The sequence below is a fragment of the Heliangelus exortis genome, chromosome Z (assembly GCF_036169615.1).
Source record: "Heliangelus exortis chromosome Z, bHelExo1.hap1, whole genome shotgun sequence".
Taxonomy (NCBI): Eukaryota; Metazoa; Chordata; class Aves; order Apodiformes; family Trochilidae; genus Heliangelus; species Heliangelus exortis.
In genome coordinates, this window is record NC_092454.1 from 29,577,129 (window position 1) to 29,601,472 (window position 24,344).

Below are 24,344 nucleotides of genomic sequence, written 5' to 3' on the forward strand. Positions count from 1 at the left end.
AGAAGAGGGCATACACACGAACTCATCTACAGAAAAATATTGCAAAACACAAAATATATTAGGTTTTGCTCTGGTTTTTAGAGGATCATGTGTTTACCTGTTAGTAGCCCTTTTATTCATCCCTGTCCTGCCTCTTCCTCCCACTTCCATAGCCTCTTTCTTCCTGGGCTCCCACCAAATTCCATACACCTTTGCCTCAATTAACTGTAGACACCAGCCCTGACAGGTGTGCCAGGCAGCTTTATTTTCTCATACACATCTCCAGACTTGCTGTAGACAGAATATTTGGAGAGTATTTGGAGAATGTATCAGCTACAGTCCTGTAGGCTGGGCTGAACACATGAAGATGGAAATGCCATAAAGCATGGAAAAACTTGAGTAGTGTCTCATGGGAACAGAAGAAGATACTTTCCAGCAAGTTTGAGATGTCTGCTTAATGGCAAGGGGACACCAGCACCACAAGCAAATGTCTGCTCCTTTTCCTGGGTTCTAATTTTCTTTTGTTTTATTGCTTGAGTGTTGATTTTTTTTCCCTAAAGAAAAAATGGTAATTTTTTTTTTTTTTACATCATTTTTAAAAGCACCCGAACCATATCTTTTGAAGTTAAACAAATAGACAAATATTTCACTTTGGACCTTGGAAAATTCCAGCACAATTAAGTGCTACAATGTTTAGAGCAGCTGTGAAAAAACCTCTAACATTGAAAAGTATTCATGAACTTTACCTTTCTGCAACATTACTTAGAGGAAGTAACTCATATTGCATGCATAAAAAGTATTAGAGAAGTTAACAAGTATTTCATATTGATGCTTAGATGTTTTTGAAGAAATAATTTAATCTATACTGGGGCTTTCTGATAAATGGAATACAGCAATTTCTCCTCAAAACTGGAAAAACTACTGTGAAACTGACACTACAGTATTATATGCTTAAAATAGTTGTTTGTGTAATTTTAATAAAATAAAATATGCTGTGAAAGGCTGAATATGAACACTTGCATATACATATAATTATGTAACCAATTTATTGCTGATGCTGTGATAATTTCCAGCTGTTTTACAAAACTCTTTCGGATGTATAATCACTGTCTTAACTGAAATAGCAAAGCCACCTTTGTTATGCTAAAAAAAAAAAATTACAACAGCAAAGCTCTTTTTTTTTTCATTTGCATAAGTGATCACAATTTTAATGGCATGGTCAGTTGTAAGACTTTTAATTATGAAAGGATTGTTTAGTTAATTATGGTTTTAACAATTTAAAAAATAAAAATATGTTAATAATTCTGTAATTTAATTTTACCTAACAAAGAGCTGGGAAACACTATGTGGGAAAACTGACATTACCCCTCATTCAAGAAAAAAAAAAAGGAAAGCCTGAAGCATTTCTACAGGATCCTAATTATTTTAATGAACTTAAAAATAATATAAAAATTCGTTTTGTGTGGAAAATCTGTTTGTGTGGCTAAATCATAATGTATTATTATCTCCCTAAAAACTATAGGGATTTTTTAAAAGAAAGACATTATATCATGCTTATACCTGGTGGCTTCTATGGAGGAGGGTGAGGGTTGATTTAGATGGTGCTGGAGCAGCCTGGCAGGAGGTGGGCTGCCTTTCTCACCACACCACAAGATGTATACAGGGACCTCTGCCTCCTCTTGTTGGGGCCTGATGCACTTCCTGCCCTCCCTCCCTTCTTCCTGTGGCATCACATCCATGAAGCTGCCTTTCACTCCTTCTTCCTCCCCTTGACAGCTTTCCTGTTCCCCTGGGCAGCCAACATGGGCTTTTGCTCTGCCCTCTCACTCCAAGCCCAGGTGACCCCCCAGGTATCTTCACCTGCCAGTCCCAATGCTGAAGCCTCCCCTGGGTTCCCTAGGATGGCCCCTACCAGTTTTAGTACTTCCTCTGTGTGACAGCAAGTATAATGACTTTTTTGACTTGCAGATTCTTCCAAGAACTTTTTGGAGCTGACCTGTATGTACTCATGCAGGATTGTGTGGCAGGAGGGGGAACAGTAAATGCAAAAAAGAATTTGGCTTTCCTCTGGCAGTTAGAGTAATAGGGAGCTGCTTATCAGAAGATCCTTGTGGGGCCCATTGACCCTTCTGTTTTTCCTTGGGATCTTCTGTTTGACAGCTGTAACACACCGGGAAGGATAACTTCCCTGGGAAAAAAAAAAGAAGGAGTGAGAAGAAAGAATCATAATGATTTACTTTGGTAGGTGAGAAGCTGGAATGCTGCATGGCTAGCTAGCTCCATGTTCCTGTATGTTGAAATTAACCTTGTGGAGGTTTTTTCCAATTCTTTAGTAACAGAGATGTTTCTGTTAAAATATCTGATGTTCAACAATAGATCTGCAATCTTCCTTGGATTTCAAGTTTTCATAGAACATAGAATGGTCTGAGTTGGAAGGGACCTTAAAGATCATCTAGTTCCAACCCCCCTGCCATGGGTAGGGACACCTTCCACCAGACCAGGCTGCTCCAAGCCCCATCCAACCTGGCCTTAAATACTTTAAGGGATGAGGATGTTTGCTTTCATCCCAACATGCAGACAGCAAGGAAAGCAGAGGGAGAGCTTGATGAAGAGCAGGTTTGAAAGGTGAACAAGTACATGGGACCTGATGGAATTTACCTGTGTCTCCTGAAAGGGCTGGCAGCTGAAGATGCAAAGCCACTGTCCATCATATTTGAAAAGTCATGGCAGTCTGGTGAAGTTCCTGTTGACGGGAAAACAAGCAATGTAACCACAATTTTCAAAAATGGAAAAAAAAAGACACAGGGAACTCCAGGCCAGTCTCACCTATGTGCCTGGCAAGATCATGGAGCAGATCCTCATAAAGGCTCTGCTGAGGCATGTGGGTAACAGAGGGGGCATTGGTGACAGCCAGTGTCTTTCCTAAAGGCAAGTCCTGTCTGACTGACTTGGTGGCCTTTTATGGTGGGGGTCACAGCCTTGGTGGACAAAGGCAGAGCAACAGACATCATCTACGTGGATCTGTGCAAAGATTTTGACAGTGTCCCGTGCTACATTCTGCGTCTCTAAACTTGAGATTCAGTGGACGGACCACTCATGGGATAAGAAGCTGACTGGATGGTTGCCCCTAAAGATTTATGATCAATAGGTCAATGTCCAAATGGAAATGTGTGATGAGCCGTGTTCATCAAGGGTAGTATTCAGACCCGTGCTGTTTAATATCTTTGTTGGCAACATGGACAGTGAAATTGAATGTACCCTCATTTGTATTTTTTTCGGAACTAGCAGATAAACATTCAAAACACAGCACAGTTGCTCTGTTGTAAATGTGATTTTAAGTACTCTTTTAAGGGTTCTGTTGTGTTACTTTTCAGATAAAAAGCACAAAACCAAATTCTATTTGTAAATATTTATCAAAATTGTATGCTCGATGTAAGGGAATCTTGCTTTTGGGGCCTGTTGTTACATTCAGTGAACATTTGGTAACAAAATTCATGAGCCATAGCCCTCGTGAGTGTAAGTTGTGATAGGTCTGTTGACTTCAACTGAGCTATGACTATTTATACAAATTAGCCTGCCTAGTATTTAGTTAGTATTTAGCTTTTTAACACTAAGCTTCACTCCTTCACTGATATATTTATTACATTCTGTTGGTGTATGAGAAAAGTTTTTATATCCCTCTTGTGTTTTTGTGAAGTCTCTCTTTGAGATGTTAACTACTTTCATGAGCATTTTCTGATATACTGGGAGCACTGATTTTTAGATGCAGGTCAAGATGTGCAAACAAATGATTTTTTGTTGATGGAAAGGTAGGTTATTTACAGATAAATCTTTGATCAGAGAATTAAACTGTTCATAGCATGGAAATGCTATGGGCAGAGAGGGCAGAGAGTCTGTGCCCTTCTCCCATGATGTGGCTGCACGGTGCCTTGATCGTGGCAAGGGCCTGATGCAGCAGCAAAAATGTCCCTGCCATTCTTGAGCTTCTTGGGTTCATCAGACAGGACACAGATGTGCAGGTGTGGGGGTTTTGGTGAATTATGGTTTGTGAGGTTTGTTTGACGTTTTCCTGCACAACTAGGTTTTGAAATCATTGCTTAAACCTCGTATCAATTTGTGTATGTCACTGAATTTCTGCCCTGTATAGGCAGAAGTAATGGGTGGTGTTAGATGGACCTGGCATTAGCCCAGCTCTCTGAATGGTAACAGCTCAAGCAACACTGGTTTTGAAAAATCCCATTATCTACCTCCATCAAACGTTTATAACCCAGTCTTATTGCTTTGAATATCAGCATAAAACTTCAGTTGATCTCCTGTGCACAACAGGAGGCCTGTGAGAGGGAGCAAAGAGGGTGCTTATTGTAAATATCAATTTAGAAGTCAATACCCTTGACAGATTTCAGTTCAAGGTTAAACAAGAACCTGAGTGCTGCCTAAAAGGTAAATGCACAGACCTTAATGGAAAATACTAAGCATATTTCTATGGTAACATTGCTATAAATTCAGTGTTTTTGACAGCAGGCAAGTTTTCTAGATACAATACAGCACATAACAAGGGTAGTATGTTACTCTTTTCTCAGGTCTTCTCTGTGAGAGAGGATGGCTGTTTTAGCCATTGAGAAGTGATACCCCTGTGAGCTGAATTCACTCCTCTGCACTATGGCATGATTCATGTCAAGAGTAAGAATAAAAAAGTACAAGGTCTATACTGTCACATTATAAGAGGTTCCGATTTTTAGATGCAGTATAAACAAACCATTAATAAATATGTGTATGCTTTCCTTTGTCTGTTACTATCTAATTGATTTTCTGTGCATTTTTCTTTGCTTTGCAACTTTACTTGTAATGGGATATAAGGGAGAGTCCTAATATCCTCTCTTAGGGTTTCACAATTTTTAATTAAATGCATTTTGATTTCTGGAAAATACAAAAACCTCAACAAACCTCAGGTGTGTTGTTTGTTACGGGAAATTTTATAGAAAAATTTAACTCCACTTAGTTTGCTTATGAAACTGCTGTAATGGATTTTCTACCATCTTTTAAAAAATTCCCTTTATGAACCCTTGCTAAATCTTGTTATGCCTTCATATGTTTTCTCTTCACCAAATCACTAGGTCTGCACTTACTCTGTTTTCAGGGGCATCAAATACATACTGAAAGCTCTCATCAGAATTATGTGCTTTGCAAGTTAACATTATTATTGAACAGTTGCCTTTTTTTTTTTCTGGTACTTTTTTGTTTCATATGCCATATGGACTGTTCAGCTGTGACAGCTGCATACAATAGATTATGTTATGTAAGTATCATACAGTGTATTGTGCCCAGATGTATTCTTTCAGCATTTCAGATTTTCCATGAAGAAATGCCTGTTAGGTATTTTCTTTTGTAATCTTTTGTTTGGTGTTCTTTCTTTGTCACATATGAAATTAAAGTAATGCTTTATGCAAGGGGAAGGGTGGTGATGTTCAGTATATTTTTGCAGCACATCCAGTACTCCTAGAAATCTCTTAATATACTTCTAGGGGAAATGTCTACCTTATGGAATTCTTGCATGACTTCCATCTTGAGAGATTCCTGCTCATGCATGCTGAATTTTATTGCTCCTCAGAGGCACCTGGTTCTTCTACTACTTGCTTTATAAGCCCAGATATCCCTGGAAGTTATGGCTTCTGTTAATGTGAGGAGATTCAATTAACACTGTACCACTGATTCTGAGTCTTTCTTCTACTTCACTTGTTTGGTTAATTCTCTGTTTCATAGAGACAACTTCTGGCCACAAACCTAAAGGTAGACTGTGTTGGATCAGGCAGTGCAGTGCATGCGTAATAAGGAACTTGTAATTGTCTTATCAGTGCTTGGTTCTTCAAAATGTTTCATGTCCTGGTAAGCCCAGTCAATCTTAGAGACACCCCATATTTATCATAAAAGCAGCATCAGTATTTTCATTTTATTTGTAGATGTCCAAAATAAAAGGTTCTCCTGCTTTAACTTTATAATTAGAAGGGTTAGTTCTTAACTTTACAGTTCTGTCAGAAGATCACCCTATGGCCCTGGAAAACTAATGGCATTCATCTGTAGAAAAAGAAGTAGGGTTTTAGGAATAGAGGGTCTGTATAGTCAGATCCTTTGTGATTTTATTTTTAAATCTCTAGTCAATATTTTAAAATATTTTTAAAACTCTAGTCAAACATCTGACAGGTAGTTGGGAGGGAAGTTCTCTCATCAGGAGAACATACCTTACCTCCTCTCTGAGTGCTGAGAAAATTTGTGTTTTGGATGCACTCTCTTTGGGACTGTTCTCCAGTGAAAGTGAAAAAAAAGGTAAACACATCTGTCTCTATTTTGTAAAAAAATTTAGTTATATAAAAATGGAAGAAAAACACAGTGAGAAAAGGTATGCCATTTTAAAACATTCAGAGAAACAACAAAGAAAAGAAGTAGGTAAGTTCCTATGATGGTGCACTTTTAAGATTTGAGCAAGTGGAACAAATGGAGCTCTCCTGGATTCCACTTTTGGAGTCAGATTTCTGTGTTTACCATGGTTCTTGATCAGAGCAGACTTTACAGGTCAAGCAGCAGGAAATTGAAGAGTCAGTATTTCCCCTAATTTCATCAACTTTTAACTGTTCCTCTGATAAGCAACTGAAATGCTGGCGTATGGTTTGGAGAGCAAATCAGGGCCACAGATTGTTGCAAAGTCTCCTGTTTAAATTGAGCATCGTGCCACTGCTGTGCTGTGTTACCAGATTCCCCCAGCCTGCTTCCTGCTGTGGACATTTTGACATGTTTGAGTGTAGCCAAGGGGAAGAGTAATCTGTAAGGAGGCATAAATGTTGCTGCTTCTACAGATTCATTGAAATCAACTATGTACATAAGAAGAATGGTGTAATATATTCCTGTTCACATGTATTAGTCATCCTGTATTCATTGACTTGCCTGAGCTGACAAAGACGTCAGAGTATGACATCAGGTTACTGTTTACTTTTTCTTGCATCCATGGTAATAGTCTTATCCAGTTTATTTTAATCATCAGCTGACTATAACATGGCAGAGGGGAGCGTATGTGTGTATATATAGTATCTAAACTGTATTCAGAAGTTCTTGACAGAAATAAACTGAGCTAAGAAAGATCACACTGCTTCTGTCACCAAATCCATGCAGTTTGGAGTGCTATTTTTTATAGGGTTTTTTGTGTGAGTGTATGTGCTGGCAAGAGAGAGCTGTGCTGGAAGTAGAAGTGTGAAGTACATTTTCAGTTAGATATATTGCAGACTTCGTTCTGCAGGATAGGTTATGAATTTGCTCTTGAGAAAGAGGTCAAATAGGGGTTTCATATTCATTCAGATTCTTAAGGAAACTGCTGACTTCCTATGGAGTTAAGGTTAAGGATCATAAAACAAGCACAGACAAAATTATTTCATACTTTTAGCCTTTCAGGCATTACGCAAGTATCGCAAAATTATAGAGTTTGTTATGAGAGTGAAGGAATTTCACTGCAGGAATTAATTTATCTTGAAAGATTCTTCCCTTACTTTATCCACCATACTGAAAAATCTATGTATCTTTGGGGAAACAGAACTTGTTTCGGAGTTTGTAGACAAAATGTTACTTTCTGACTATTTAAAAATTGTACTGTGACAGGAAATAACAGTCAGATCTGGACAACAACTACATGAAACACTTGGTATCACTATGGTTTATCTAGCAGCTGTGTAATGGACCAGGTCCTGTTAAGTCATTGTCTGGGAGAAAGAGAAAGATGCTTTTCAAGTGGTGATTGATGGTTCCAGCCTTTGACTGCACTGTATAGCCAGTTGCACCCAATTTTCCACTGCCAAAAAGTTAATACTTAAAGAAATATTGGTAACCTTTCCCGGAAGAGGTGAACTCTATCAAGGGAAGCACAGCAGAGGAAAAGTGAAAAGATGTTCCTAAAGCAGAATAACATACCAGAAATACCAGGCTGCACTCAGCACTGTGTAGGTGTTGGCTGATGTGCTCATCATGTCTAGCTGTTGTCAGGTGCAGTTTTTCATGCTGATTTGTCCCAGCTGAAGTTATGTGGTTTTACAAATTTACACTGACAGTCCTGTTCATATGGCATGCTATGGGAGGGTGAACGTTTTTGTAAGAGAAGTGGAAACATGAGTGACCAAAACCAGGTGTTGATATCCAAAGGCAATAAAGTACAAAGTGCAGAAGAGTATTGAAGTAATACTTAAAAAATTACTGGTATAGTAGAAGTACCTCAAACTTTTGAACTGACTTTTGAACACAAGCTGATTAAGCTCTCGGGTGTCCTAGGATTACCCCAAACTCATGGTATTCTATATTACATTTTATGCCTTTTTTTGGACCATCATGCAGTAAATTGTGTAGTGTGAATCAACCAGGCTAGTGAAAAGCAGGGCAGAAGCTGTGCCATGCCAGAGGAAACACACAGCTTACTGGATATTAACTGTGAGCGTGTTCTCACTCTGAAGCTCCTTTTCAGGGCTCAGGCAGTTACGATCTACAGATCAGATCTATATTATTTACTGGGGCTTTGGGGATGATGTGTTGAAATATTGAGTCTTTAGACTTGGTGCTTTTATGGCAAACATGTTGATGGAAGGGAGTAAAACTTGCCCCAAAACCTCACTGAATCAAAAAATGTATTTAAGAACTTGTTGGAAGAGGAATTTGGCAATAACTCTTGACTAGAGAGAAGAGAAAAAGAGATTAAATCTTGATTACTTTTTATTCTGTTTACCTATTTCAGAGTTCAAAATTATTCAGTGTTTTAGTTAAAGTTTGTCAAGTTCCCTTGTGCTGTTCACTACAGGAAATTAAGTAAGGGAGAGAAAGGTGGGAGAGGAGAACCAACCATTTGCCTAATCATACTGGGTGCTGCTGGATGCCAAAAACATATGGGATCGTGTCACAAAATCTATGTTGAGGTCTCAGTCTAACAGCTTTTTAATAGATTCGTCTGTCAAATGCTATTACTGTTAACATGGAATTTTAAAATTAATCTTGGGTTTTGGTTTACTGCTTTCCCTAATAAGATATCTGTAGGGTGCCTCACTAATACTCTAAGGCAGTTTAGAGAGAATTGGAGGAGAAAGTTGCAGCTGGAACCTGCAAAGGGGCATTTTCAGATTTACAGTCTTCAGGATTTTTCTCCTGTTTTTTTCCTTTTTTTAATAAAAAAGGCAGCTAGAATTCTGCTTATAAAATCCTACCATGTCTTTTGCAGAGAAGATTACCATGAAGATGGGTTCTGTCAACCATACAGGGGAATTGCATGTGCACGAATCATTGGAAATAGGACCATTTATGTGGACTCCCTCCAGATGCAAGGGGAAATTGAAAACCGAATTACTGGTAAGATTATATGTCTGTAATGGGGCAAAACACGTACATGAAAGTATCCAATTCAGGTATAAATAATATTATCATACTTTTCAGTTTTATCAGTCAATGTCTAAGGCATTATTACATATGACCTTAGAAGAGATGAACCAGTTTTCCACTTGTGCTGGTAGCAAAATTTGAAGCAAGAAAGATGAGTGTCTGCTGTCATGGATAGGAGCTTTTTCTTTAAGAAGACGTCCCTAGGTAAAATGTCAGAACATTGACTTCTTATAAGCTTGTAGTTTGTACTGCAGCTTTTTGTATAATGCATTCAAACAGAAGGCTTTTTTTCCAAATCAATTTGTTTTGTGATAAAAACCACGTTTTAATTTTTCTTGAAAAAGATGTGGTGGCTTTTACCTTGGGTTTCCTTTCTATTGCAAAAACTTGGCAGAGTCTAAATTTCACGTTGATTTATATAAAGCAAGAGTTGACATTCCTGTGCTCTGCTCCTGCTGATTATTTCTCTGTTCATCATTTTGGTACAGAGTCACAAACATGCATCCAAAACCTCAGTGACTCTTAACGGATTGTACATCCACCTGTTAGCTGAGCTTAGTAGCTGTGACTCTGATGTACACAAGTGACATCTACTGCTGACACTGAGGGCATTCAGCAACGTTACAGGCAACATCTATGGGGAATTTTTATTCTTGATTTTCATTTTCGCATGGTACTGAAGTGTGAAATATATTCCCCATGTCTCTATGGCCCCTGGTGCTGTTCGGTCCTGGCCATGTGGTTTGGTAAGAATTGCAGCCTTCTGTAAGAAAAGAGAAATGTCTCTGGAGAAAAACTTGAGACATGACTTGAACAACTGAAGTCCAGCAATAAAAACCCAACCCCTGATCTGTGAATATGTGTGGGTAGTATTGTCTTGGCTGTGCTGTTTAATAGCTGTCAAATAACAAAAATTATTCTGCTTAGATGCCACCACACAGTCCTGCTGGCTTTTGTGCCTCCCAGCAAAACGAGTACATGGTTCTGAACTGTGCCACTCATGAAGATCTAAATTCTGTAACAACTAAAGAAAAATTAGTGGTATATTTCAAGTAGCCAACAGTGATTACTTCACTCATCCAGGTTTATTTGTGGTCCTAGGGACTAGCTAATGACAGCATGTTACTGCTGTCATTTGAGGCCTGACATTGTACTTGCATGCAGTGTTCCCTTCATGTCTGATGAACAGTTACATTCCTGTATTAAAATAAGCAAAGTTGTAAACAATTCAAGAGGCTGCAGCTGCAGATGCTTGCTTCATGTCTGGTGTTTAGGAAGAGACAGAAGACTCTCTGATAGCAGGCGGCAGGAAGAAATAGATAGTTGTAAGGAGACAGCTGGATAAGAGGGAAAGAATTGTTTTGCAAGTTGCAGATTGCTGTATGACTTGAGCTGCTTTTTTCCTCTCCTTTTACAGTGTGTGCTGGTGACACATGCAATGTAGCAAGTCTCACTCACAAATTATACTTTCCAGTCTGGGAATGAATGTTCCTGCATTTAACTTTTGATTCATCTGTAGAAACATGATGCACATGTATATTTGTCATCGCAATATACAAGAAAACTTTCAGATAAATTTTAGCACATAGATTTGGAGAGTTAAAATGGAGGATTAGGTTCCTAATTCATTATGACTTTTATCTTAATGGGATCAGTATATAGAGATTAGTTACATTTGTTTTTCCCCAAACCACTGCTGCTTTGGCTTCTCAGTTCTATTAATATCAGTATCTTCTCCAATACCAATGGTACGCTTCCTTTTCCCTGTCAAGACTTGAGATCAACACTTGTCTTGTTTATTGATCAAAATGTCTACAGGTGGAAGAAACTTGATGATCTTAATTCCGATCTTATCTGCTTAGGAACATTGGAAATCCATGTCAGTGTTCTGGCAGGTGTATCTTGCTTTCGCTCTTTATCCTTTCAAGATAAAATTAGTCAAGCACCAACAGTTTGCTTAATACTAGTCACTTTGGCACTGAGGTCTTACATGTTCTGTGCAAATGTCAGGGGGACACTAGGATGCTGGGTTTGCTCTCTGCATTTGTCAGCTCACCTTTACAGGAGAAATTACCTCATTTCCCTGCTGCTCAGCAAATCTTTTAGGCCCTTACGAAAAAAATGGAAGATGTAACAGGAAAATGGCAGAAAAATTATGTTGTTTCTCATGCTTTTAATAAATTAAAACTTAAGCTGTATTTTTTTCCCTTTCCAGCTGCATTTACCATGATTGGCACGTCCACACATTTGTCTGACCAGTGCTCACAGTTTGCTATACCATCCTTCTGCCACTTTGTGTTTCCCTTGTGTGATGAGCGCTCCCGGACCCCTAAGCCACGAGAGCTGTGCCGGGATGAATGTGAAGTTCTGGAGAATGATCTCTGTCGACAGGAGTACAACATTGCTAGGTCAAACCCCCTCATCCTGATGCAGCTACAGTTGCCTAAGTGTGAGGATCTCCCACGACCAGACACCTTGGAAGCTGCCAACTGCATAAGGATTGGGATCCCTGTAGAGAGACTGAGCCAGTGTAAGTTCAGGTGTTTCATCACTGGGAAAAAGTGGGGTTTGTTGTTTCCTCAGGTTGGGTCTGAGAATTTTATCTGTTATTCTTTTTGTAAAGGAAGTACTGCTATACTGGATGCTACTACTTTTTGTCATGTTTATCCTGACCATAATCTTGCACTTTTGTAATGAACAGTTAGGATAGTGAGAAAGTTTAAAGGATGCTGCTTAATTCTCAGAAGGGTTAGATCCACCACAGCCTGGGCTGTAAAACTTCATTTACACAGCAGATTTGACTCAGATTTCTGAGGGGCAGCAGTGCATTGCAGGCTTCCTACATGCCTGTCCCCACCTCTGGCTCTGTCTTTGCCTTTCTGGATGCTGGATTCTGGACCCCATACAGATACTTATGAGTTGTGTTTTCTTATCAATAAACCTCCAATAGGTTGTGGAAGCTTCACTGAAAAACTGTTAAGAAATGAAACATTTAATATTCATTCTTTCTATATGAAATCTACCATAATATTAGTTCTGTAAATTGAGTAAGGAGTGTAATATTTTTTCTTCACCAGCACAGGGTGGATGAAAACATTGATCCTACTTCTTTAAATTCATATTTGCATCCGGGAATAGACAGTCTGTTTCAGGGTTGGTAATTATGTGCTGACAATTTTTCTGGCTACTCCATTTCCTAGCAATTAATCACCATTCCCAATGTTAAACAGGGAAGCTCTAAGACACTAAAGATACTTGAAGTTCTAAGTGTAATAAGACTATTCTGAATATCCATTGCCTGAACCCACAGTTACGTGCACAGGGATCATGTCATAACAGTGGGCATGGAAGACTAGATATGTGCTAATAAGACAATAATGTTAATGAGAAGCAGAAATAACTGAGAAACTGATGACAGAGACCAATCAGTCAGGGAAGTGGGATCAATAGAGAATAACATCAACAAAATATCTGGTAAAAGTTGTCAGAGATCCTCAGAGCCAGTAGTGCTAGCTCCGGTGGAACAGCTACAGCACTAATACCCCAGGTGTTCAGAGGAAAGGCTTTGAAAGATTCCTGAGGAATCTGGATTCCTGAGGGCTGGGGAGGGGGACTTGGAAAAATGAAGGAGGTTATATTGCAAACAGAGAGAAAAAATGCATGATTCAGGTCAGGTGATACATATGGGAAACAAATACTCAAAAAGTATGAAGAAAGGATAGATGTAAAAGAGACAGAGAATAAAGATAGGAGTTCAGCAGATATGAAAGTGATCTACCCAAAGAGAAGAAAAGCCCGAATTCCATCATCCTAAAGAAGATAAGAAGGAAGCATTGGCAAGAGGTCTTAGAAAATGCAGCATTAATTTCTCTAGGAAGCAAGGAGTGTGAGGAAGACAGGAAGGTAATGACATATAAAAGTAGTAGGAAGTTTAAACTGTTGACGTCTGAGGACTTTACCTGAAGTGAAACTCCTTCTAGTAGACAATTTAGTTTAACTTGTACTGTATGAAGAGGTCCATAGAAGCCTCTCAGTATCAGCTTGCATTCACAGTTACCAAATAACTGGTATGAATAGCCACAGAGCTGAGATGGTTCAGTGCAGAATCCAGAAATAACTGGGTATAAGAGTACAGTCACCTGAAGAACTGAAACCCTTTAATCCTGAAGTATCTGAATTTGATTGCTTACATGGTCTGTGCTTCAAGCCTCTTGGTAGCCCTGGATTGTGCTGTTATTTGCAATGTTTTGTCAAACTCTGTGTTGCAGATCATCAGTGCTACAATGGTTCCGGAGCAGACTACAGAGGGACAGTCAGCATCACCAAATCTGGCCACAGTTGCCAACTCTGGGACTCCCAGAGTCCCCACAGCCATGATCTAACAAGCGTACAGTTCCCAGAGCTAGGTGGAGGACATGCATATTGTCGCAATCCTGGAGGTCAGATGGATGGGCCCTGGTGTTTTACAAAGAATAAAAACGTACGCATGGAACTGTGTGACGTTCCTTCTTGTAGTATGTATTCGCTTTCTTTTTTTCCCCTACTACTGACTTGAACCCTTTGCATTTTTGAATGTTCCCTATTTTTACAAGTACAATTTGCTTGAAAGGGTTATGCTTTCAAGTGTTTCTCTTGCTATAATGTGACACCTTTGTTTTGTGTTGTAGACATTTAATGTTTTCTGGAAATCAGAGCTTGTAACTGTGATATTGTGACACTTTATTATGTGTGGAATGCTTAAGCTGAAACAATAATTAATGGTACTGCTGCAGCTTGTATTCTAACTTGCCAGATGACAGACTTGACATACTTACCAGCTGTATGTGTTTGATTTGCTCACAGTACTCCATGGTATATTGCTGTCACTCTTAGTGGTATCTTGGAAGCTACAAGGATTTTCAGATCCTGTAGAGGGGGATATAGCACTATGCTTTGGTGGAAGGAAACCTCGAAAAGTGCAGCAGAGACTTGTAAAACAGATTATTTTATCAGAAAGGCTCTACACTATCTGCTGTGATGCTCAACTGATAGTAAAAAGTAAAAAGCACAGCTCTCACAGTTTAATACTGTCCCACCCATTTCCCTCTATTGGTATAGCCCTCACCCTAAAGCTGTTAAAGTGGTAATAGTTGTTGGACATAACAAAGCCCCTTACTACTGTGCTTCATTAGGAATAAAGCATGTTTCCTGCAGCAACAGATGTATCATAGAAACCATGAAAGTGGTTTCATTACAAATTACCTGGTTATTTAAGAGTGGTCAAAACTGATATGACATTTCATAATTTACTTCACCTTTTTACAGTTACATGATTTGATATAATAAACTTCTATATTGCACTGCAAAGATAACACAGTGATGTGGTTGTGGTGAAAACAGTAGCTACAAATAGCAGTTCCAATGAATATTTTGGACATCACTGTCCTTTCCTAAAGTCTCTAATTACCAAGAAAAAGCATTTTAGGAATGTTTTTTTATGTCTGTCTCACTGTAACATAAAAGCACTTTAATTCTATTAAGTATAGGACAAATAATATCTTTGCTAGTGAGACAAGAGGTTTCTTTTTTCAGGGCAGAAGCAGTGCCAGTTGAGTCAAAAAGGGGGGGAAATGCTGATGAAATGGTTGAAGTTGGGCAAGGAGGCCAGATTGCCATGTTGTCCTGCAGTTTATCATATGCACTGCTTTAAATACTGTGATGAAGACTACTCACCTGTTTTTTAAACCCTGAACAAGACAATGCAATAATACTCTGGTCTATGTTCTACAGTTTCCACAACCAGAAACCTCAAAAGTGAAATAAGCCACTATTACAGTAAACACATTAGAAGTGGGGGTCCTAGTTTATATTGTTAGTTGCTATGTCTATTCAAATTTCTTTGAAAAATTTAATGGAAAATTGTGGAGAGAAGAGAGGTAGGGTAACTGTGACTTCTGCTTTCAAGCTATAGGAGTTTACTTTTTCTTTAAAATAAATATAGTATTAATAATAATCCCATACTATTTTCATTACTTTTTTTACTACTATATAAATGAAAAATATTTATTGTAAACAATGACTGATTCTGTGCCTGACAGGTCCACGTGACAACAGTAAAATGGGAATCCTCTACATCCTGGTTCCCAGCATAGCCATACCTTTGGTTATTGCCTGCCTTTTCTTCCTGGTCTGTATGTGCAGAAACAAGCAGAAAGCATCTGCTGCTACACCACAGTGCCGCCAGCTAACATCATCTCCCAGCCAGGACATGGAAATGCCACTTATTAATCAACACAAACAGGTATTTTTTCCAGAATTTTCTTCGGCCACAGGCTTCCAAAATGTTGTCATTGTCAGTGTAATAGGTTGTCAGTGTTCAAATTGAGCCATGTTGTAAGGGACCTAATTTTCATACTCTGCTGGCCATCTGCTTCAGTGAAAACCAGTTCTTGCACTTGCTAATTGTATCTAGAAATCCTGGTCTCAGAAAATTGTTTTCAGGGCAAAGAATTTTATGACATTTGCCCTCCATTTGCCCTCCATAGGGCAAATCATAGAATGGTTTGTGTTAGAAGGGACCTTAAAGATCATCTAGTTCCAACCCCCCTGTCATAGTCAAAGATGCTTCACACTAGACCAGGTTGCTCAAAGCCCCATTAAACCTGACCATGAACACTTCCAGGGAGGAGGCATCCACAACTCCTCTGGGAAACCTGTGCCAGTGCCTCATCACACACTACAGAATTTCTTCTGAATGACTAATCTAAATCTACACTCCTCCAGTTTAAAACTAACTTGTGCTATCGTGACATATCCTTATAAAAAGGTTCTCCACAGCTTTCTTATAGGCCCCCTTCAGGTCTGGGAGGCCACTATAAAGTCTCCCTGGAGCCTTCTCTTCTTTAGGCTAACTCCAGCTCTCTCAGACTTACTTCTGGACTTGCTCCAATAGCTTCATGTCCTTTCTGTATTGGAGGCTCCAGAACTGGACACAGGACTCTAGGTGGCGTTTCAAAAGAAGCGGGTAGGTGGAGGAAAGGCACCTCCCCTGACCTGCTGGCCACACTTAAGATACATCCCAATGTTGGCTTTCTGGGCTGCAAACACACATTCCTGTCTCAATCAAAACCCCAAGTTCTTTCCCTCAGAGCTGTTCTCAGTCTATTTTCTGCCCAATCTGTAATGGTACTTGAGGTGGCCCCAACCCAGGTGCAGGACCTTGTACTTGACGTTATTGAACTTCTTGATTGGCATGGGTCAGGCACTGAAGTCAGGCTGACAGGCCTGGAGTTCCCTGGGTCCTCCTTTCATCCCTTTTTGTGGATTGGTGTGACATTCCACAACTTCCAGTCATGTGGGACCTCCCCAGTGAGCCAGGGCTGTTGGTAAATGATGGAGAGCATCCTGGCAAGCTCTTCCACCAGCTCCCTCATTACCCTGGGGTGGATCCCATCTGGTCCCATAGACTTGTGAGGATCCAAGTGGCTCAGCAGGTCACAAACTGTTCCCTCCTGGATTACAGGGAAGCTACTTAGCTTCTTGTTTCTCTCTCCAAGCCCCAGCAGCAGCTTTCCTCAGGACAAACTGTCTCACTGTTGAAAGCTGACCTAAAGAAAGGGCTAAATACCGAAGCCTTTTCCTCATCTTTGGTAACTGTGTTTCTCCCCATGTGCAACAAAGAATGGAATTTCTTCTTGCCCCTCCTTTTGATATTGATGTATCTGTAGGACTTTTTGTTGTCCTTAATAGAAGTGGCATGATTGACTTCAAATTGTGCCTTTGTCTCTCTAATTTTCTTTCTACATGACCTAACTGTATTCCTAAACTCTCCCTGAGTAGCCAACCCTATTTTCCATAGTTTGGAAGCTCTCTTTTTTTACCGTTATTTCCTCCAAAATCTCCCTGTTCAGCCAGACCAGTCGTCTCCCCCTCCGCCTTGCCTTTCAGCACACAGGGGCAGACTGCTCCTGTGCATTCAAGACTTGCTCCTTGAAGTAGGCCCACTTCATATCTGGATAATACACATTTGACTGAGGAGAGGGTAATGTGAGATGTACAGTATTTGGCAGTCTTTCATTGACATCCTTGATTTGAGCCCCTAGTGAGCGGCAGACCTGTATAGATAGTGGGTCAGTCAGTCATTTGTCTGTACCTGTCAATGCCCTTTTTGCTTGTTATCTCAGTGACTGGAAATGTTATTTCTGATTAACTTATCAGCATACAGCTCATCTTCACTGCTAGTAATGTCACAGCCAGTTTGTTTGTTTAAAGGAGGATGCATGGTGGGGTTTGTTGTCTCATCCAATGGCTCAGTCCACTGGTGTACTGAACCATCACCAAGTGGGGACCTGAGCCACTGGGCAACATGTTTCTAAGGCTGTGTATCACAGTGAGCAGTGAAACAGAAATGGCTTTGAAATTCTGTCCACAGATCTCAGCTCCTGCATACTATTTTCTGGGTCAAGTAACTGATCTCCATGATAAAATCCTGTTCAGTGCTAACACTGAAGTTTTAGCCACACCATTTACAAGATAGAAGATCTAAAATGAACAATTGTCAACATCTGTTAAGGAAACCGTGAGATATTACCAATTGTAACAAATTGCATTGATTTTGTGTGATAAGTGGGAGGTTTAATTGCGGAGTCGGTGTGGTCGTGGAAACTGATCCAGTACAGTCTGTTGGCTGCTAAAATTAGAGCTTTTTCTATTATTATTAGAGCTTATTCTGGCTCACTCAGGAACTCTTTCAGCCCCTGCATGTCAGGATGGACCCATTATATCACCATCACAAACTCTCTTGTTTTCTCTGCCAACTACAGGAGGGAAGCTCTTGGGATTTCTTAGTTTTGTCTTTTTCATCTTTCCCTTCATGTACCAGAGAGAAATTCCTTCTTCCTTCTGCTCCTCTTCTACCCATGTCTTCATCAGAGCTTACATGTTTCTCAGCACAACTGTGTACTGATATGCATGGGAGGGGGCTGTTAGAACAAAAAGAGAAAGGTTTTGTCCCTCCTTCTGCTAGAAGGGGTGTTTCAGTTCATCCTGAGGCTCCAACCTCTTCAACCAGTTACCTACAGCTTTTCTGACACCTTCAGCAGGAATCTCTGGGCAGATTTGTAGGACAAGTGCAGCTGCCATTAGTAGACATTATCTGCCAGATGTACTCTGAACCCAATTATTCATTTAGCTTGCAGGAAATGTGGTTGGTCCTTTGTAAAAATAATTATACTCATCATCCTCCAGCATAATTCAATTTACATTTTGCATAGTAGTATAGCTTATTTCAAGGTTAACTGTAAAATCAATATACTGATGTGAACATACAAAGATCTGAAAAGTCTTTTTGGCCCAATTTATTTTCCATTTGGAGCATATAGCCACTATGAACCTTTCTTTAGTAGGAGATTCCATTGTTTAGAAAACATTGTGATTTCTACTGACTTACTTTCTTTACTTCATTTCAGGCTAAACTTAAAGAAATCAATCTCTCCACTGTGCGGTTTATGGAGGAACTAGGAGAGGAGAGATTTGGGAAGGTCTACAAAGGTCATCTTTTTGGTACAGCACCAGGTGAACAGACACAAGCTGTTGCTATCAAGACACTAAAAGACAAAGCAGAACTGGCTCTTCGGGAAGAATTCAAGCATGAGGCAATGATGAGATCACGATTACAGCACCCAAATATTGTTTGTTTGCTGGGGATTGTGACAAAGGAGCAACCCATAAGCATGATTTTTAGTTATTGTTCCCACAGTGACCTCCATGAGTTCTTGGTGATGAGATCTCCCCATTCAGATGTTGGCAGCACTGATGATGACAAAACAGTAAAATCCACCCTGGAACCAGCAGACTTTTTCCACATCATGACTCAAATAGCTTCAGGAATGGAATATCTTTCAAGCCACCATGTTGTCCACAAGGACTTGGCCACTAGAAATATACTGGTGTTTGATAAACTGAATGTGAAAATATCTGATTTAGGCCTTTTCAGGGAAGTTTATGCTGCTGATTACTACAAACTGATGGGAAATTCCCTCCTTCCTATTCGGTGGATGTCCCCTGAAGCTATTATGTATGGCAAGTTTTCTATTGATTCTGATATATGGTCATATGGAGTTGTGCTGTGGGAAGTTTTCAGCTATGGCTTGCAACCTTACTGTGGTTATTCTAACCAGGATGTTATTGAGATGATTAGGAGTCGACAGGTTTTGCCGTGTCCTGATGACTGCCCAACATGGATATACACTTTGATGTTGGAGTGTTGGAATGAATTTCCCAACAGAAGACCAAGATTTAAAGATATACACAACAGACTAAGAACATGGGGAAACCTTTCTAACTACAACAGCTCAGCACAAACCTCTGGGGCAAGCAACACCACTCAGACAAGTTCTCTCAGCACAAGCCCTGTTAGCAATGTCAGCAATGCTAGGTACATTGGACCAAAGCAGAAAACACCAGCTTTCCCACAGCCACAGTTCATACAAATGAAAGGGCAGATTAGACCAATGGTCCCACCTCCTCAGCTTTACATTCCAGTCAATGGTTACCAGCCAATGCCTGCCTATGGTGCTTACTTGCCAAATTTTTACCCTGTCCAAATTCCAATGCAAATGGCTCCTCAGCAAATGCCTCCCCAGATCATTCCCAAGCCAGGCTCCCACCACAGTGGGAGTGGATCTACCAGCACGGGCTATGTAACAACAGCACCTTCCAACACATCAGTGGCTGACAGGGCTGCTCTGCTCTCAGAGGGCACGGATGACACACACAATGGAATGGAAGAAATTGTGCAGAATCCCGTCCAGGAGGAGGAGGAAGAGGCAGGCTCTGTGCCTGAAACAGAGTTGCTTGGTGATAATGACACACTTCAGATGGATGAAGCAGAACTTCAATCAGAAGCCTAAGGAATCTGGCCTCATTACAAAGAATTTCACATCGCTACCATGCATGGAGACTGTAGTTCCTTAAGCTTAATAGCAGTGTTTTTAATCTTAGTAAAAGAAACAAAACAAAAAAACCTACATCCACATGAAGTGCAGCAGAAAACATATACTGGGTTTATTGACCATTTCCACCATCAGATTTTGCACATGATGGTATAGAATTGCTACGTTTAATCTTTTTTACTGTCCTACAGTTATTGAGGGAAGCTGCTTTCCAGTTATGTACTGTTGCTGTGCAACATGTTGCTGAGTAGCATTGCACATCATGTATATCATGATATGTGAGTGTAATGTTAGGGAATTATGCTTAAACCAATAACGCAAAAAGGAATCCATATATGGTTGCACAATTGCTCTGAGCATAAAAAAGTGCCCTGGATGCGATGGACAGATTAGTTTATAGTATTTATCTCTTTGGTAGAATGGCCATGAGATTGTTGTTAATTTTTTGAGTCTGAAAAAAGAACAATTTGAGAATCCTGATCTGTTTTTTATCTTATGACAACCAGAAAAGAAGGGAAACCGAAGATAAAATTGGCTGTGCTGCATCAGACCATGGGTCAGCCCAGCCCAGTATCTTGTCTTGAAAGGCCATCGATAATGTCTGCCCAGGGAAGACTGCAAGGTTGATTTACCTTGTGGAAAATCTCCAGGGTATTTTCCCAGCCTCCAGCGATTTGTGGCATAGGGACTTCCCAAACCAGAAGTGGACTTTTTTTTTTTTTTTCTGTTCAATCAACTTTGATGGAATTTTCTGCTATGAATTTATTCAAATTATTTTCAATCCGCATAAGCCTGTAGCATCCACAACATCCTGTGGAATAACATGAGAGGAGAGAGATTTCTTTCATCATTCCCAAAGAATAACTGACAGAAGCTTCCAAAGGAGATCGTCTGACTGCATTTGTGGATGGAAGTATCCCTTCTTTGCTGTATATTTTCAGCAGCAAGCAGCCTTAATACACTGTTGACCAAAAATGGGGATATTGTAGGGGATATTGTAGGTGTGCACTAACTTAAGAATCCAACTTTAATTGCGTATTGGTTATCAAGTATAGAAAAGGGCTCCATATATATGTTCCTACATTGTAAAGGTGTTGGGTTTGTGCGGGGTTATAGACTTACTTGATTTTCCACAATTACTGCTGGATTGCATGTGAAATGGTGTTTTTTCCTGCCTTTTTACTGAAAATGAATCTTTGAACTTCGGAAGACCAAGATGAGCTATACTGTACAAAGTGCTTGTTTTGAGATTCTATTTGCAGGATGAATCATGTACAGACCTTTAATTGTAATTTATGTTTTACTATATTTTATATACTTTTTTCATTGAAATATTTGGATTTTTGACTTAATGATTAATAACTTAACCATTTACAATATTCACATGTGGTGCAGTTTTACTATATTGTTGTTTCACTTTGTTAAATATACAGACAGGTCCATACATTTCATGTCCCTTTCTGTAATGCAACCAATAGACATTCTCATTTTATCATTGTGGCCAGCACACACTATAGCTGGAAGTTGTACATCCAACATGGAGTATTCAATAAAGTGGTGCAAAAAAGTATGATTAAGTATGTTATCTTTATAGCTCCTACAGCTGCTGTATTGTTTGGTACTTTGTGGAAACAGAAATGGTCACAGTCCCTTGGATTACAGGTTTACTACAACTTTCTATTTTCTTACATTGGGATTCACTTGTAAGTCATTTATCATTGTGATCTATACCTTGTGTTCATGGTATGGCAGAATTACTTGTTTCCAGTATTACACCTGACTTTGGAAATGCACTGGTAGGAATAAAATATGAAAGCTTTATTACTTGTGTTCATATAATGCAGCTCTTGTTGCTATTACTAAATAAAGGATAAAAATAAAAAAAACAAACATGGTTTACTTAATTTGTTCTTTGTTTTTGGTAGGTTTCCTATTCTCAGATTAATGAACTTTATTAATTGACTACATTGGTTTCCTTTGCTAACTTACTGCCTGAAAATGGAGAGTAAGAAATTCATTCTACACAACAGATATGTCAGTGAGAGCAGAGATACAATTACCAAACAAGTGGCAGTCAATGGAAGCTTCCGTGCAGCACCATTGGAATTACAACCATTTCTGACTGTCAAAGAGCATCACATCTTTGGGTGCTTTGGTACAATTTGGAAAACTCCAAATTCCTTATTTAGGCCTCATAAATTCAAGCCTATAAATCACTACAGACAGAAAATATAGGATAGGCTTGTATACTGATTTTCCTATCCCCACTGCAGTGTGGATGTGTTCTTAAAGTGACAGTGGAGGAGTGAGACCGAACTCTCTGGGCCAGCCTTGGTGACACACACAGTACTGCAGAAGGGTTTTCCCCCTGCTGTTGATGGGTATGCACTTGCCTCAGCTGCCATGATTTGAGCCACGATGGCATGCAGACACCTTGTCTGCAGCTCAGGTGAGCACCTTTGCACAGGTTACCAACACTTTAAGGTTTACTGTAAATCACATGGATTGTCAGTAACTTGTTGCAGTAAGATACTTCCCTTTGTTGTCTGCTGCAATGTCCCAGCCAGAGTCAGAATCTGGGTTTCCTTCTCACAATTTGGAAGCAAGACCATGGAAGAGTGGGGAAGGGATGCAGCAGTAAGTGGATGGAGCAAGGTGAGAATAGGGGAGGGAATCACAGTAACAACCTCAAAGTTTATTAGAGAAATCAGAGAATTTGAATCAGAGAATTTTTCCCACTTTCTTATGGAGTTAATTAGATGTTGCTTGTTGAAGAAAAGAGGTATAATGCTTTCTGGCAGAGAGCTCAGAGACGTCTGTTGAGTTGGGGCACTCTCAAAACATATTAGGTCTATAGATGTTTACCAAAGCAAAAGTAAGGATAAAACATCCAGCTACAAGCACTGTTGATTTTATCTTCAATTAAAACCAGACTTTTTTTTTAAAGTCATAGTTTGGCCCTGCCTAGACAGTAATTGTTTCTAGGAGGGCAAACTCTACCATGAACTGCAAAAACAGCATTTCAGCTATCCAATTTTATAAAGAAAAAAATCCACCACCAGAGCCATCCACTCTTCTCTTTGAAGAAAGGGCCTGAACTCATATTGTAAGGCACAATGTATGTTACTGTTCTACAACTAAATCTTAGAAATGTTAGTGGAATGGCAGAAATCAAGTTTTGGGGATTTTCTCAAACTTTAGAAAAGGCAGATCAGAAGAATAGTGACATATGACATGAACAAGGGCATGGCCCAATGATGAGGTTTAGCTCTGTCTTACTGGAAAATTGAAGTTTGTTCCTGTTTTTTCACAAATTAAGTAGTGTAATCTTTCTGGTTTACCCAGGTTGCATAGAGGGCAAGTTGTTGACTCCTTATGAGGTCTGAGCAATCTAGGGAATATCGAGCAATACTAAATGTGCTCATTTGGCAAGATAAACCAAGTCCATAAAACCCTGGGTAGGCAGATCCTTCTCTAGGCCTAAAAGTACTATATCTACTGTAATATAACATAGGATAGTTGGTCTGGCAGGGTTTTCTTCCAGAAAAATTGTGTAAAATTGCACCTAATGTCCCTGGGCAACATAGGGCAGATGCTTTGCCCTGTGTTTGATATTAAAGAGTTGCAGCCACTGCTCCTGTGATCATAGAATCATAGAATCATAGAATTTGCTGGGTTGGAAGGGACCTCAGAGATCATCAAGTCCAACCCTTGACCCACTGCTGCGGTTGCTAGACCATGGCACTGAGTGCCACATCCAGTCTCTTTTTAAATATCTCCAGGGACGGAGAGTCCACCACTTCACTGGGCAGCCCATTCCAATGCTTGATCACCCTCTCTGTAAAGAAATTCTTTCTAATATCTAACCTAAACTTCCCCTGGCACAACTTAAGACCATGCCCTCTTGTCTTGTTGAAAGTCGTCTGGGAAAAGAGACCAACCCCCACCTGGCTACCCCCTCCTTTCAGGGAGTTGTAGAGAGTGATGAGGTCTCCTCTGAGCCTCCTCTTCTCCAGGCTGAACACCCCCAGCTCCCTC

At 39.8% G+C, this 24,344-nt stretch overlaps 1 protein-coding gene across 4 annotated transcripts in view; it reads left to right on the top strand.

Moving 5' to 3' along the window:
• Nucleotides 1-22,196, top strand: part of ROR2 (receptor tyrosine kinase like orphan receptor 2) — a 161,978-nt gene extending 139,782 nt beyond the window's left edge. For all 4 annotated transcript variants that reach the window (XM_071731417.1, XM_071731414.1, XM_071731413.1 and 1 more), the window contains 5 exons: nucleotides 9,218-9,345; nucleotides 11,591-11,905; nucleotides 13,644-13,889; nucleotides 15,453-15,655; nucleotides 18,822-22,196. In XM_071731417.1, the coding sequence (XP_071587518.1) occupies nucleotides 9,218-9,345; nucleotides 11,591-11,905; nucleotides 13,644-13,889; nucleotides 15,453-15,655; nucleotides 18,822-20,264 (2,335 nt within the window). In that variant the 3' untranslated portion in view covers nucleotides 20,265-22,196. The remainder of the gene's footprint in view (nucleotides 1-9,217; nucleotides 9,346-11,590; nucleotides 11,906-13,643; nucleotides 13,890-15,452; nucleotides 15,656-18,821) is intronic.
• Nucleotides 22,197-24,344: the final 2,148 nt, after the last annotated feature.